This window comes from Staurois parvus, unplaced genomic scaffold, assembly GCF_062004578.1.
Source record: "Staurois parvus isolate SC_StPar_1 unplaced genomic scaffold, SC_StPar_1.0 ptg000283l, whole genome shotgun sequence".
NCBI lineage: Eukaryota > Metazoa > Chordata > Amphibia > Anura > Ranidae > Staurois > Staurois parvus.
In genome coordinates, this window is record NW_028318079.1 from 8,297,741 (window position 1) to 8,313,081 (window position 15,341).

General features: G+C 43.2%; 1 protein-coding gene across 1 annotated transcript in view; it reads right to left on the reverse strand.

The window, feature by feature from the left end:
• LOC149458593 (tubulin tyrosine ligase 3-like) overlaps window positions 1-15,341 on the reverse strand; it is a 43,315-nt gene continuing 27,974 nt past the window's right edge. Inside the window, exons 7-12 of the mRNA XM_089682009.1 lie at window positions 12,651-12,837; window positions 10,752-10,900; window positions 8,611-8,854; window positions 5,895-6,330; window positions 2,063-2,663; window positions 1-206 (exon numbers count right to left, since the gene is read on the reverse strand). Coding sequence (XP_089538135.1) covers window positions 1-206; window positions 2,063-2,663; window positions 5,895-6,330; window positions 8,611-8,854; window positions 10,752-10,900; window positions 12,651-12,837 — 1,823 coding nt within the window. The remainder of the gene's footprint in view (window positions 207-2,062; window positions 2,664-5,894; window positions 6,331-8,610; window positions 8,855-10,751; window positions 10,901-12,650; window positions 12,838-15,341) is intronic.

A 15,341-nucleotide genomic window follows, 5' to 3' on the forward strand; every position in this document is an offset into this window, starting at 1 on the left:
TCACAGCAGCAAGGATGTGATGATGGCGGTTCCTCGTGCCGAGAGCTGTTGTGCTCCTCCGTGGAACCTGCTGAGATGCGTCCCTTTGGATAGCTGGAAGCGGATTGGTTTAGGGGGGAGTTTGGTGCTTTTACAACAGCTGCATGTGGCTTGCAGAGACGAGATTCCCTTACAGAACAGGCAGGGCATCCGATGGGAGTCAAGTCCTGCATGATAAAGAAGGTTAGTTTAGTAACAAGGTCTATTTTACACATAGGGGATACCAGCATCATTTTCTATATGTTCTATTAGGGACACGTCTCTAAATTCCATGTTATGGCTATACTACCACCTACAGGAGGATCTGGACACTAACATTCAAGATGTCAGTACATTATAGGTAGATCAGGGGTGTCAAACTGGCGGCCCTCCAGCTGTTGAGAAACTACAAGTCCCATCATGCCTCTGCCTTTGGGAGTCATGCTTGTAACTGTCAATCTTGCAATGCCTCATGGGACTTGTAGTTTGGCAACAGCTGGACGGCCACCAGTTTGACACCCGTGAGGTAGATAATCAACCTCACCTAGCATGCTCAGTTTAGTGTAGAGTACTCAGAAGAAAGGAATTTTTTCTTTTATTTTGTTTCATGTTGGATTCATTCATTATATACCGTATTTTTAGCTAAAAAAGAAAAAGGAGGGAAATGTCTGTGCAGAGCCACACTTGAAAGCACCCACACAGCACATAATGTGAAACAACACACAGTTAACCCTTTGATCGCCCCATATATTGACCCCTTCCTGCCCAGTGCCTTTAGTGCAGTATCAGTGCTTTTTTTTTATTAGCACTGACCACTGTATTAGTGTCACTGGGGATATCAGTGGCAGTTAGTCAGTTCACCCCCAGAAAGCTCGCTGCAGTCCCGCTATAAGTCGCTGATCACCACCCAGACATGGAGCAGAATACATTTTGGCTTAAATTTATGACAAAATTTGATTTTTTAAATTTTTTTACTGGACATGTTTAATAGCAAAAAGTCAAAAATATTGTTTTTTTTTCTCAAAATTGTTGGTCTTTTTTTTGTTTATAGCACAAAAAATTAAAACCGCACAGGTGATCAAATACCACTGGAAAAAAGCTCTAATTGTGGGAAAAAAGGACAAAAATTTCATTTGGGTGCAGCGTTGAATGACCGCGCAATTGTCAGTTAAAGTAATGCAGCGCCGTATCGCAAAAAATGGCCTGGTCAGGAAGGGGGGGGGGGGGTAAATCCTCTGGAGGGCAAGTGGTTAAACAAATGAATACGAAAGCATTCGTTGTTTTCATTATAATTCTTTCACATTTGTTGAAATTTGTTATTGTGATTCAGAAATTCTGATACATCCGAATCTCTGAATAACAAATTTTGTCCAAATTTCAATTTGTAATGAAACGATTCATACATGTCTAGTTGGAGATATTGGCTTTACCACAGCCCTTGGGTAGCCCTTATACGTCAAATGGAAAAGCGATCGCCATTAAAAGTGTACTATGCAGTTAAAGCTCACCCTGTCAAAAAATAAAAGTCAGCAGCTACGAAAACTGTACCTCCTGACTTTTAATAAAAAACAGCCACTTACCTGTTCCTCGGTCCCGTGGTGTGTCCCCCGTTTCACCGGCTGTCCTGTATTCCAGGAGGCCGGCATCTTCAGTGTGGGCACCCGGCTGTGACAGCTTGCGGCTTCACAGCCGGGTACCCACTGCGCATGCGCGAGTAGCGCTGTGCTTCCTGAATGGTCCTGTAGTCTTCTGGGACCTGTCACGTGTCCCAAAAGACTACAGGGAGGGAGGGAGGACACCTTCCGTTTCTGATCGCCTAGGCAGTCGGACCGGAAATGGGAGCGGGTACCTGTCAAATTCGGGTACCCGCTCCCCCCCACCCCCCAAAGGTACTAATCCTTAATAGGGAGCGAGGAAGCAGTCCTTAAAGCGGAACTTACCTTTTGGGTGGAGCTCCGCTTTAAAAACTAGAAGCAATCAACCAATTAAACTCCTTCTTGGACAAATTATGAGTGTATGCTTTATAAATGACAGATGTCTTTACCTGCCCTCGTCACCCTCTTAAGAAGCTGCATTTCTCCTGAGTCAAGGCTTGTAATCTTCAGATCCAGACGTGATGCATCTTTCTGCCCAATCAGGTGTTTTGTTAAAGAAGGCTTTTCCGAAAGACACAGCTTAGGAGTGGCAAGCAAACGTTGGTGAAGCTGTATGACTTTTGCCGTGCTTACTCCATGCATGAGCGATTTTGTGTTCTTATGATCAACACCAAACTTCTCAGAAAGCCTGACCAACTCTACGCTCTCTGATCCGCACCGAACTTCGGACGTTGCTTTGTTTTCTTTATCTAGGACTGTGGTTTTTGCCCTGTTCAAGGTGTGCAGTGTTTTGGTACGATGATTTGCTTTGAATGTTGAATATGGGATGGCAGGTGGGTGTCTGGTGGTATCATGAGGCCCAGCAAAGCTTGTTGCTGTTGACACCTTGGCTTGCACCATGGAGAGAGATCTTTGGTGGTTGATCAGGTGAGTCATGCCTGGGTTGACAAGGTTAGTGGGTTGTCTTGGAAGAGGGACACGTGGCTTTTTCACCATGGCTCCTTCAACCAGCAAATTTATTCCAATGTATTGAGGGATGTCTACTGCAGCCTGTAACACAATCAAGATGTTACCACAGTTCTCCATTGCTGGTCTTTTATAGTGCAAGAAGTGAAAAGTAACTGATGTTATTGACAGCTTTCAGAAGCAGTGGTCCACTTATACACAGTGCCTTGAAAAAGTATTCATACCTCTCGAAATTTTCCACATTTTGTCATGTTCTAACCAAAAATGTAAATGTGTCTTATTGGTATTTTATGTGATAGACCAACACAAAGTGGCACATAATTGTGAAGTGGAAGGAAAATGAGAAATGGTTTTCCAAATTTTTTACAAATAAATATGTGAAAAGTGCAGCATGCATTTGTATTCAGCCCCCCAGAGTCAATACTTTGTAGGACCACCTATCACTGCAATTACAGCTGCAAGTCTTTTTGGGGATGTCTCTACCAGCTTTGCACATTCAGAGAGGAACATTTTTGCCCGTTCTTCTTTGCAAAATAGCTCAAGCTCTGTCAGATTGGATGGAGAGTGTCTGTGAACAGCAATTTTCAAGTCTTGCCACAGATTCTCCATTGAATTTAGGTCTAGACTTTGACTGGGCCATTCTAACACATCTGTTTCCCTCTTGTACAAAATTGTATTGTAACTATAATGTCTACCTTCATTTTGTAAAGCACTGTGCAAACTATTGGCACTATAGAAATCATGTATTATAATAATAATAAATATGCTTTGATCGGAACAATTCCATTGTAGCTCTGGCTGGTTGTTTCGGGTCGTTGTCCTGCTGGAAGGTGAACCTCCGCCCCAGTCACAAGTCTTTTGCAGACTCTAACAGGTTTTCTTCCAAGATTGCTCTGCATTTAGCTTCATCCATCTTCCCATCAACTCTGACCAGCTTCCCTGTCCCTGATGAAGAAAAGCATCCTCACAACAAAAATACATTACCATTTTTGGTTGTAACATGACAAAATGTGGAAAATTTCAAGGGGTATGAATACTTTTTCAAGGCACTGTAGGTGGGAGGTTTCTCTTGGAACTAGATCAGGTAACTACTAGTCAACTCCACTGGGGATGACATCCTGAGGAAGACCAAAAACTCACGTATGTGACTGAATCTCCTAGATGGCCTGAAAACTTTCTGGAATTTAGCAGGGTGGGAGTGGTGCCATCTCATTATGTATATCTAAAATTACACGTCAAGGCCTCATGCACACAGTACGTTTTAAAAAAGCTCCTCCTCTTGGCAGCTGCGTTTTGGCAGAAATAACGCCTGAGTCTTATCAAAGCGTCTAACAGTTTTACAAGCATTTAGGCGCGTTTACAGGTGTCAAGTGCTTTGGCGATAATCCATTTAATTGGCGAGAATAATAAGCGCCTATCATTAATACGCGTTTAGACACATCAAGCATTTTTCTGACAAAACGCTGCTGCTCCTGGATGCACTGGCCATGGGTTTTTTCTTCCTGCTGGTAAACACTACTGCTACTAAAAGCTCCTAATGTTTGTGTGCATGGATACATAGGATAACATGGAGGGCTGAAAACGCCCCTAAAAGTAGCTGCAAAAAGCCCCTGTGTGCATGAGGCCTAATTATATAATAATGGTCTAAAAAAAAAGAGTGACTTTGAGTTGATGGTTTATTGATCTACGAAAGCTTTTTCATATGAATGGGTTATTTTGGATATACACCCCAAGAAAATAAAATTGTTAGGCTATTTTCTGTCTAGTTATCATGATAATGAAAGAGTCTCCATAGTTTCCAAAATTATAATTCAAAAACAATAATGAAGCTCACTTTACCTGAATAAAAATTTCCTTTTTTCAGATGCCTCTGTTATAAACTGGAGGATTTTGGCCTACCCAAATGAACGCTATCCCCACTCCAGTCGATCCTACACTCAGCGGCTAGACTCATCCACCTCACCAACCGCTCCACATCTGGCTCCCCCCTCTGCCAATCCCTTCATTGGCTCCTGGTTGCCCAACGCATCAAATTCAAACTGCTAACCCTGACCTACGAAGCCATTCACAATGCCGCCCCAAACTACATAACTGACCTGATACCCAAATACCTCCCTACCCGTGCCCTCCGCTCCTCACAGGACCTCCTACTCTCTAGCTCCCTGGTCTCCTCCTCCCACGCCCGATTGCAGCACTTCTCCAGGACTTCCCCCATCCTCTGGAACTCCCTACCCCAATCCATCAGACTGTCACCTACCCTCCTCACCTTCAGGCGCACCCTGAAAACCCTCCTCTTCAGGGAAGCCTACCCCAACCTCACCTAACGCCTGACCTCACCTAGCAACTAACCTCCTCCACTCCTCCCACCACTCCATCCCCCACAGCCATCTCCTCCTGTACTACCTTCCCCTCCCTCCTAGATTGTAAGCTCGAAAGAGCAGGGCCCTCGAACCCCTCGTGTATTGTATTGTTACTGTCTCGTCTCATGTTCTGTCCCCCTTGATACCGTACAGCGCTGAGCATACCCTTTGGCGCTATATAAATACTGTATAATAATAATAATAGTTTTGCATAATGCTATGAATACAGATCCCTTCCTTATGTTAGCAACTGATGGATTCTGGCCATTTGGTTTTATTGAGGTAGAGTAACCTTCATTATTTTTAATGCATTATCATTTTGGAAACTATGGAGACTCTTTCACTGCCATTGTCCCTCCTCTGGACCCTGTTCCATGGCTGCTTTTTCTTTCTCTGTCATAGCATGCGGTGGGTTCCTGGCCCTTAGGTCAAGATGGTATTTCATAATTATGACACATATATGTATACTCCTTTTTTCTTCAGATCAATTTTGATACAATACTAGACTGACGGCTCCTGAAGAAGTAGAGTATTCCATGAAACGTGTCGGCCCACATAAGCCCAGCATATCTGTATACCAATTTTATAAAATGTTTTGGTGAAACCGATGAATAAGATTGTATTATGGATTGATTTTACAAAACATTGTATATTATATTAGCAGGTTTTATATTTAATTGAATAAATAAAGTATATTTTTTAATAGTTCTGCCTAAAAAATCCCATGTTTCACAATACGCTGCTAGAAATTTGCAAAATGACGTCTTGTTGCTATTTTCAAAGGCTTGACTACAGCAATAGAGACAGCTTTCTGAAGCAAGTGGCCTTCCTGTATACGTCACCAAGCTAGAACATTTCCAGGAAACTGTAATCTTTTATATTGCTTTGGCCCCCTGAACAGTGGAATCTCAACATTTAGTTTTAAGGGTTTCTCGTGTTCATGGATTATCTGTACCTGTTTATAGATGAGTTCAAAACTGCCAACATCACAGTTGCGATCGTGCTTCCTATCTATGATGATGCGTATGGTGTCCTCCTGAACGCTGGCACACATTCTGGTGGTCACTGCCGTTGAAGGGGCCATGGTTGGACTGGCATTGATCTCAATCAGCCAGGGTTTGAAGTCCTCTCCGAACATGAAGTCGGCCCCATATAATTCAAAGCTGCTTTTTCTGAACTCCACAACATCCTGAGCACTCTGCATGGCATGTATGATGGCAGCTTTCATCCCTGGGACAATGATGTCAGTCCAGGCATGTCTTTCTCCTAGCCTCTGAAGATGGGCCTGGAACTGGTCACTGGACCACATATTGTCCAATGGCACCTGAGGGTGGCGATGGCGGGAGTTCTCAAAATTCTTCTGGATGGAGTTGTTGCATAAATGAATAGAGCTAAGGGAATAAAGTTTGACTGTGTTATGTTATGTTCTTAATACAATTCAAACAGAACTTCCTTTTTCTGAGATTCCCAGGCAAGGTCATCAAAACAAATACTGTACAGGAATGTCAGAAAGTCTTAAATCATTAAATGTAGTCTTGTTTTGCAGACTTCCTACTTGCATTTTGTTCGGTACTGCAGTATCTGTCACATGATTCTGCTTATCATCCACATTATTATCCAGTGTACATTAAAACCTACACTGGGGAGGGGGAGGGAAGTACTGGAAACATGGAACACATTGACCAGGCCCAGACTTACAATTATTCCTAAGATGAACTAACAGGAATACATATTTAGCAAGGGGAAAGTCAACTACACAAGATAAATATCAGAACCATTGAGCTGCTAAGTCGAGTTGGTTGGAAAGAAAAATCTCTATGTTTTACTGGAGACTTGGCTTGTGGGTAAACGTAGCTTGTTTTCTCCATTTGTTGTTATAGTTGGGATTACACAGCTGGCTACGGCTCTTTTCTGCCTGGCAGGCCCTCTCCTAATGCCACCTGGGGGAGGGTTTTTTCCAGATGGGCCTGGAATTGGTCACTGGACCACATATTTTCCAATGGCACCTGAGGGTGGCGATGGCGGGAGATCTCAAAATTCTTCTGGATGGAGTTGTGGCATAAATGGATAGAGCTAAGGGAATACAATTCGACTGAGTTCTGTTCTGTTCTGTACAGTATTACACCTTAATACTATTCAAACAGCACTTCCTTTTTCTGAAATTCCCAATGATCAGGCAAGGTCATCAAAACAAATACTACAGGAATGTCAGAAAGTCTTAAATCATCAAATGTAGTCTGGTTTTGCAGACTTCTTACTTGCGTTTTGTTAGGTACTGCAGTATCTGTCACATGATTCTGCTCATCCTCCACCTTATTATCCAGTGTATGTTAAAAGCTACATTGGGGAGGGAAGTACTGGAAACATGGAACACTTTGACCAGCCCCAGACTTACAATTATTCTTAAGCGGAACCAACAGGAATAAGTATTTAGCAAGGGGAAAGTCAACTACACAAGATAAATATCAGAACGATTGAGCTGCTAAGTCGTGTTCTCTGAGTTGGTTGGAAAGAAAAATCTCCCATGTTTCACTGGAGCCTTGGCTTGTGGGTATACATAGTTTGTTTTCTCCATTTTTTTTTTTGTAATAGTTGGGATTACACAGCTGGCTACGGCTCTATTCTGCCTCCCCTTTATCTATCCCAGTGTCCTGCAGGCACTCCCCTATTGCCACCTGGGGTAGGATTTCTTAAACCACGTATATATAGCACCCTCTCAGAATTAGCGGCAGTTAGGTTATTAACTGACGCTGTGGAAAGCTGTAAATAAAATTTTTGTTGATATATGAAATGTTGTTAATGGAAATGTTATTGGTACTATGAAATAATGCTTTAAATCTTTAAATAGTCCCATGATGTCCTTGATGAAGTAGCTGTAAACTGAGAAATGTGTTGGCATAAAACGGGACACAATACCAGCCATGACTTTGTATGGTTTATGAAGGTTGATGTGTATATAAAATGTATGAATTTTACATGGTGGTTATGTAATATTCCACTATTTTTATATTTATGTTAATTAATAAATATATATTTTAACCAAATTATGCTATGCATTAGTATGGTGCCTTTATTGTCCCCTTCATTCTGAGAGAATCTCCCTCTTCTTCTCTTTTTGGTCTCAACATTTTGGATGTGGCACCATACACCCATTCCCTGTGATGTGGTAATTTTGATTGTTATGCTGAACCAACAGGAATACATATTTAGCAAGGGGAAAGTCAACTACACAAGATAAATATCAGGACCATTGAGCTGCAAAGTTGTGTGCTATTGGTTGGTTAAAAAGAAAAATCTCCATGTTTCACTGGAGTCTATCTATCGACGTATACCTGTAAAATATATTGGGTAAAGTTTGGGTCAACTGTACAATGTGAGTGCAGAACTGTGGCTGCATATATAGGGTGGGCCCAAAGTAGGTATGTTACCTCTACATTATACATTGATGTACAATATACATGATAATGCGGCCGCTCATCATTTTGCTTTGTCAGTATGGAGTTATCTTGACAACACTTTCCACAGCGGGTGACATGGCAGCACGTATATGGTCCTAGCCGGTTGGTATCTGTGAAACTGTGCAAACCAAACCTTGTAGCCTAGCCTGCATGTTTAACATATAAAAGTGTTTTTTAAACAGCTAGTTTCTGTACAGTCCCAACCTAACCTACGTGTCTAGATTTTCCAGGGAGAACGGCTGGGTTGAAAAGCGGACGTAACATTCTCGGTAAAACCAAATCGTCAGCGGATTCCAGTCCGTAACAAGGAACCACTGGCGGACATCAAACTTTGTGCCATGGATGAGCAGTGGTCTCTCAATGTATTTCTGCACCACCCATTTGCCATCCTTAACGATCATGGGATCGCAATCCACCAACTTCAGAATTTCCTCCAAACGATCCATACAGATTATTCCTGGAAAAAAGGAATTTCAACCATGTTAGAGATTCCGCCAACCACATCCATCTGCCTGTAACTTGGATGATCTCAACACATATGGAACAACTAGAACTATTTTGTTGTACAGTATTGCAATGCTGGGGTCTTGGGTGCAGTTCTTATCAGGTCCCAATCATCTGCATGGAGTCTGTATCTGCTCTCTTTGTTTGCACAGTTTTCTTCCATGTGCTCCTGTGTCCTTTATACACTCACCAGCCTCTTTATTAGGAACACCCGTTCAATTGTGTGGTAACACAAACTACTATTCAGCCAATCACATGGCAGTAACTCAATGCATTTAGGCATCTAGATGTGGTGAAGACGATTTGCTGAAGTTCAAACCGAGCATCAGAATAGGGAAGAAAGGGGATTTAAGTGACTCTGGATGTGGCCTGGTTGTTGGTGTCAGACAAGCTGGTCTGAGAATTTCATAACTGCTGATCTACTGGGATTATCACGCACAACCATCTCTAGGGTTTACAGAGAATGGTCCGAAAAAGAGAAAATATCCAGTGAGCAGATGTGTGGACGAAAATGCCTTGTTGATGTTAGAGGTCTGAGGAGAATGGGTAGACTGGGGTTTGAGATCATAGAAAGGCAACAGTAACTAAGATAACCACTCGTTACAACCAAAGTATGCAGAAGACCATCTCTGAATGCACAATACGTTGAACCTTAAAACGGATGCGCTACAGCAGCAGGCGACCACACCGGGTGCCACTCCTGTCAACTAAGAACAGGAAACGGAGGTTACAATTCGCACAGGCTCACCAAAATTGGACAAACGAAGATTGGAAAAATGTTGTCTGTTCTGATGAGTCTTGATTTCAGTTGCGACATTCAGATGGTAGGGTCAGAATTTGGTGTACATAACATGAAAGTATGGATCCATCCTGCCTTGTATCAACAGTTCAGGCTGTTGGTGGTGGTGTAATGGTGTGAGGGATATATTCTTTGCACACTTTGGGCCCCTTAGTACCAACTGTGCATCGTTTAAAAGCCGTGGCCTACCCGAGTATTGCTGCTGACCATGTCCACCCTTTATGACTACAGTGTCCCCATCTTCTGATGGCTATCTCTAGCAGGACAATGCACCGTGTCACAAAGCTCAATTCATCTCAAACTGGTTTCTTGAACATGAAAATGAGTTCACTGTACTCCAATGGCCTCCACAATCACCAGATCTCAATCCAATAGAGCACCTTTGGGGATGTGGTGGACCGGGAGATTCGCATCATGGAAGGGCAGCCGCCAAATCTGCAGCAACTGCGTAATGCTATCATGTCAATATGGGCCAAAATCTCTGAGGAATGTTTCCAACATCTTGTTGAATCTATGCCACAAAGAATGGAGGTAGTTCTGAAGGCAAAAGGGAGTCCAACCTGGTTCTAGCAAGGTGTACGTAATAAAGTAGCTGGTGAGTGTATCTCCAAAGTAGATTCATAGGCGTTTGACACATGGGGGTTTATTTACTAAAGCTGGAGAGTCCAAAATCAGACTCACTTCTGCATAGAAACCAATCAGCTTCAAGGTTTCATTGCCAAAGCTTCATTGAACAAGCTGAGGTTAGAAGCTGATTGGTTTCTATGCAGAAGGGAGTCTGATTTTGCACTCTCCAGCTTTAGTAAATAAACCCCATGTTGACTACTAGCTCTTCAGGGTCTGTGAGGTGCTAGATAATAATTGGCTGCATATAATACTCCAACATCAACCACTCTCCATTCCTAACCGATAAATTAGTCTTAGGTGGGCTGACTCTTTTGATGTAATGAATTATGGCAGAGAAAACAAAACTTCCAGACAAAATGGATTGGGTACGCCAGTATGGCAAGGTATGGTAGGACATAAGGCCATGTGATTCTTGTTCTCTCACCTCTACCTCTGGATTTGGCACCCGGTTTAACAATCCAGATGTTTCTGTCACCTTCAATGTCCAGCTGTGGGTTCACGTCTGCCAATTGTCTTAAAACATGATCACACTGGTCCACATAGGAGGACGATTGGTCTATCACAGCTCCATCACTAAAATAAGATAGGAAGTGATTATTTAACAGCCAGAACATACTGTACTATTATAATGTTACGGTAGGTATTTCTGGTTCCATGAGTCTATTCACCCATCCCCCCAAGCTACACATTCCAGTCATGACCCAACATTGGGGCTTGTTACCTCGTTCTGCTAGCATATTCTACGAGGCAAGACAACATACTGCAAACCTTCATCTCCTAAACAACTTTATTTAGTCAAGAAACACTTTAACCTGCTCTTCCCCTCTGATGCATTTTTATTATCTGTCTGTCCAGTCCAAAGATTGACACAGCCCCATCATACATCACACCCAAGTGAATATGCCACTTACAGTTCAGAAATACAGTGATGTCCTCTTTCTACTCCTATCCCACTGATTGGATAAAGATAGCAGCAGACTGTTGAGATCATCCTTCTGCTCGCTCTTCCTCTCATCTTGTTCCCTTTTAGTATATTTACATGCAGCACACCTGAAGTGTTCCTACGGCTACTCCTACCTCTAGGTTTGAACAAGGACCGCAAGACGCCGCTACCAAGTCATATTCAGGTTGTTACACTAGTTGCATTTTAAAAAATGTATTAAATTATTAATGAATACCTCCCAGAATTAAACAATGTTTTTTTTATAAAAATCAAGTGATATGTTTTTTTTGGTGAAGTTACTCAGCTCCATTTCAGTACTACAGAAGTCATGCTATGGTGGCACCTTACACTTAGCTCCAGTGATCAGAATATTCTGGAGGGGATATAGAGACAAATAGAGCCCTGGAGGTGCGAGTGAGGAATCCTTCCATATCCATCTTATTAAGCAGCATTGTGGAGAGACACCAGGTGGATCATTAGCATACAACAACGTGCAACCAGCTGAGGTGTCCGTTTATGAACCAGCGGTAATAGATCGCTGTTCAGTTCTCCGGCATTCTCGGAGAACACAGTTCTCCTGTGAATGCAGTTTATGAAGCAGTTCTCCGAACGAAGGGAGAACGGTCTCCAAACGCTGGAAAACGGCTCATTTTACTATAATCTCGCGAGATTACAGTAAAAGATCAGTTTACTAAACAGAGGTAAATTATCTCTGCTTAGTTTTCGGTCCCTCTGATTCTCCAGCTCTGGGCTGGAGAATCTGGAGGGAGAACACAGATCTCCAGTGAAGGGCTGACATGATCTCCTGAGTGTCATAAACTGTGAATGACCAGAGAATAGCTGAGATCTGTTGAATCGCAGCTATTCTCTGTGTCATAAACGGACACCTATGTGAGAGATCTGGAGCAGGAGTAGTTTTCATCTGTCCTGTCAGGACAAAAAGTGTTTTTTTGCCTATTTATATATTAGGCAAAAATTGGAGGTGAGCGCAATATATATTAATATTCATCGGTGTTTTTCCCCATTTGGTGACACGAGTTTTTGGATTTATCAAGAGGACTGTTCATTTAACACACAAATTGTTTGCATCAAGGCTATTATATTATATTGTTTTTGTTATTTTAATATGTTTTTGAGTATATAATTTGATTATGAACTGATAATCACTGTTGAAAGTTTTTTTATATAATTAATTTAGCACGGGAGCGCAGCACTAAATATTATTATTCATTAATAATATAATTTTTATTTTGAATGTTTTTTTTATATCTGCCTGGAATTTTGAGTTCACGGCAGATGTCCGATAATATAAAAATGACATCATGTTTGGATGTAAAAAAAAAAATTACATCATAAATGATTCCTTGGGTGTTCACTTACTGGATGACCTGATAATAATGACGCAGAAATTCTTCCCACGCTGCATCTGTCATGATGGAAGCTGAGCATGTTTCCATATCAATGTCATCGTGTTCCAGGCTATTCAGGTAGGCCTCACAGGCCTGGATGGCGGTACTGATCACCTGAGCTGACACACGTCCTCCATGTTTATTTGTTCTTTTGGCATCTGCAGACAAAAAGAAAACAAGAAAAATACAAGTAGAGCTTGGCCAGTGGTGTGAATGATAATAACCAATCAAGTTCCTTCTTTCATTTTCTAGAGGGTATCTTTCAGCAATCTCCCTAATAGCATGAATCTCAATGGACCTAGCTTACCTAAAGCACGTCAATGGGGTCCACAGAAACTGCAGAAAGATACTGCGGAGTTACATAGGTTCCTTATAGTGGGCCCAGTGGCCTAATAGAGCCTCCAGAGCTCATGCTTTCTCCATTAGAGAAAAATACAAGTAGAGCTTGGGCAGTGGTGTGAACGATAATAACCAATCAAGTTCCCCTTTTCATTTTCTTATCTACGATAAAAGAGATGAAACCTCTCTGGCTGCTATGGGCGAAAGGACATTTTTTTTCCATTTGATCCAATTTTTTTAGAGGGTATCTTTCAGCAATCTCCCTAATAGTAAGAATCTCAATGGACCTAGCTTACCTATAGCACGTCAAGGGGTCCACAGAAACTGCAGAAAGATACTGCGGAGTTACATAGGTTCCTTATAGTGGGCCCAGTGGCCTAATGGAGAAGGCAGTGGTGTATGTAGGTTTTGTACTGCCCTAGGCAACACAAAAATCGCCCCCCCCCCCCGTATAGAGAGCCTGACACCAACCAACCTGCCCCCCCCCCACCTGAAAGAGCCTTCTACTACCATTGCCCCCCATACACCGCCTTCCCCACCCGGCAAGAGAGAGAAAGACGCTCGCCTTCACAGCTCTGGACATCCTTGAGAATGAGAGTTGGGCTTTGCATATACTGTCAACCAGCCCGCAGCCTCTCTCAGATCCCACCTGATCCCCATGCCGCATGTGTCCCTTCCTCAGTCCCTTCTTCCAGGGGACAGTGCTGCCCCCCTGAAAAATGCTGCCCCAGGCAAATGCCTTGTTTGCCTTGTGGTATATACGCCCCTGGGAGAAGGCATCAGCCTCCAGAGCTGGAGATTGTGGGTTCAAGTCCCACTTGGGTCATCACATGGTTTATAGTACAATTCAATTACCTTATTCAGAATGGCAACATAATAGAAATATGCAGTGTTTAGGTCAATTGTGAGTTTGAACTGCAAGTGAATCTAAAGTGACCTTGTTAGGAGAAAAGTATGGGGGCTCCCTTTGTTGACTATCTCCTTGAGAATAGTTGTTTTGTTGATACTTTATCTTTAAAGTGGTTGTAAACCAGTGGTTCTCAACCTTTCTAATGCCGCGACCCCTTAATACAGTTCCTCATGTTGTGGTGACCCCCAACCATAAAATTATTTTCGTTGCTACTTCATAACTGTAATTTTGCAGTGGGAGGACTAGCGCCCCATCACTGATGTCAGTCGGATGAATAGTGTCCCATCAATGGTATCAGTGGGATGAATAGTGCCCCATCGTTGGTGTCAGTGGGAGGAATAGTGTCCCATCGTTGGTATAAGTGGGTGGAATAGTGCCCCATCATTGGTATCAGTGGGTGGAATAGTGCCCCATCATTGGTATCAGTGGGAGGAATAGTGCCCCATCATTGGTATCAGTGGGAGGAATAGTGCCCCATCATTGGTGTCAGTGGAAGGAATAGTGCCCCATCATTGGTGTCAGTGGGAGGAATAGTGCCCCATCATTGGTGTCAGTGGGAGGAATAGTGCTCCATCATTGGTGTCAGTGGGGGGAATAGTGCCCCATCATTGGTGTCAGTGGGGGGAATAGTGCCCCATCATTGGTGTCAGTGGGAGGAATAGTGCCCCACCATTGGTGTCAGTGGGAGGAATAGTGCCCCATCATTGATGTCAGTGGAAGGAATAATGCCCCATCATCGGTATCAGTGGAAGGAATAGTGCCCCATCATCGGTGTCAGTGGGAGGAATAGTGCCCTATCATTGGTGTCAGTGGGAGGAATAGTGCTCCATCATTGGTGTCAGTGGGAGGAATAGTGCCCCATCATTGGTGTCAGTGGGGGGAATAGTGCCCCATCATTGGTGTCAGTGGGAGGAATAGTGCCCCATCATTGGTGTCAGTGGGAGGAATAGTGCCCCATCATTGGTGTCAGTGGGAGGAATAGTGCCCCATCATTGGTGTCAGTGGGAGGAATAGTGCCCCATCATTGGTGTCAGTGGGAGGAATAGTGCCCCATCATTGGTGTCAGTGGGAGGAATAGTGCCCCATCATTGGCATCAGTGGGAGGAATAGTGCACAATCATTGGCGTCAGTGGGAGGAATAGTGCCCAATCATTGGCGTCAGTGGGAGGAATAGTGCCCCATCATTGGCGTCAGTGGGAGGAATAGTGCCCCATCATTGGCGTCAGTGGGAGGAATAGTGTACAATCATTGGCATCAGTGGGAGGAATAGTGTACAATCATTGGCATCAGTGGGAGGAATAGTGCCCAATCATTGGCGTCAGTGGGAGGAATAGTGCCCAATCATTGGTGTCAGTGGGAGGAATAGTGCCCCATCGTGGGTGTCAGTGGGAGGAATAGTGCCCCATTGTGGGT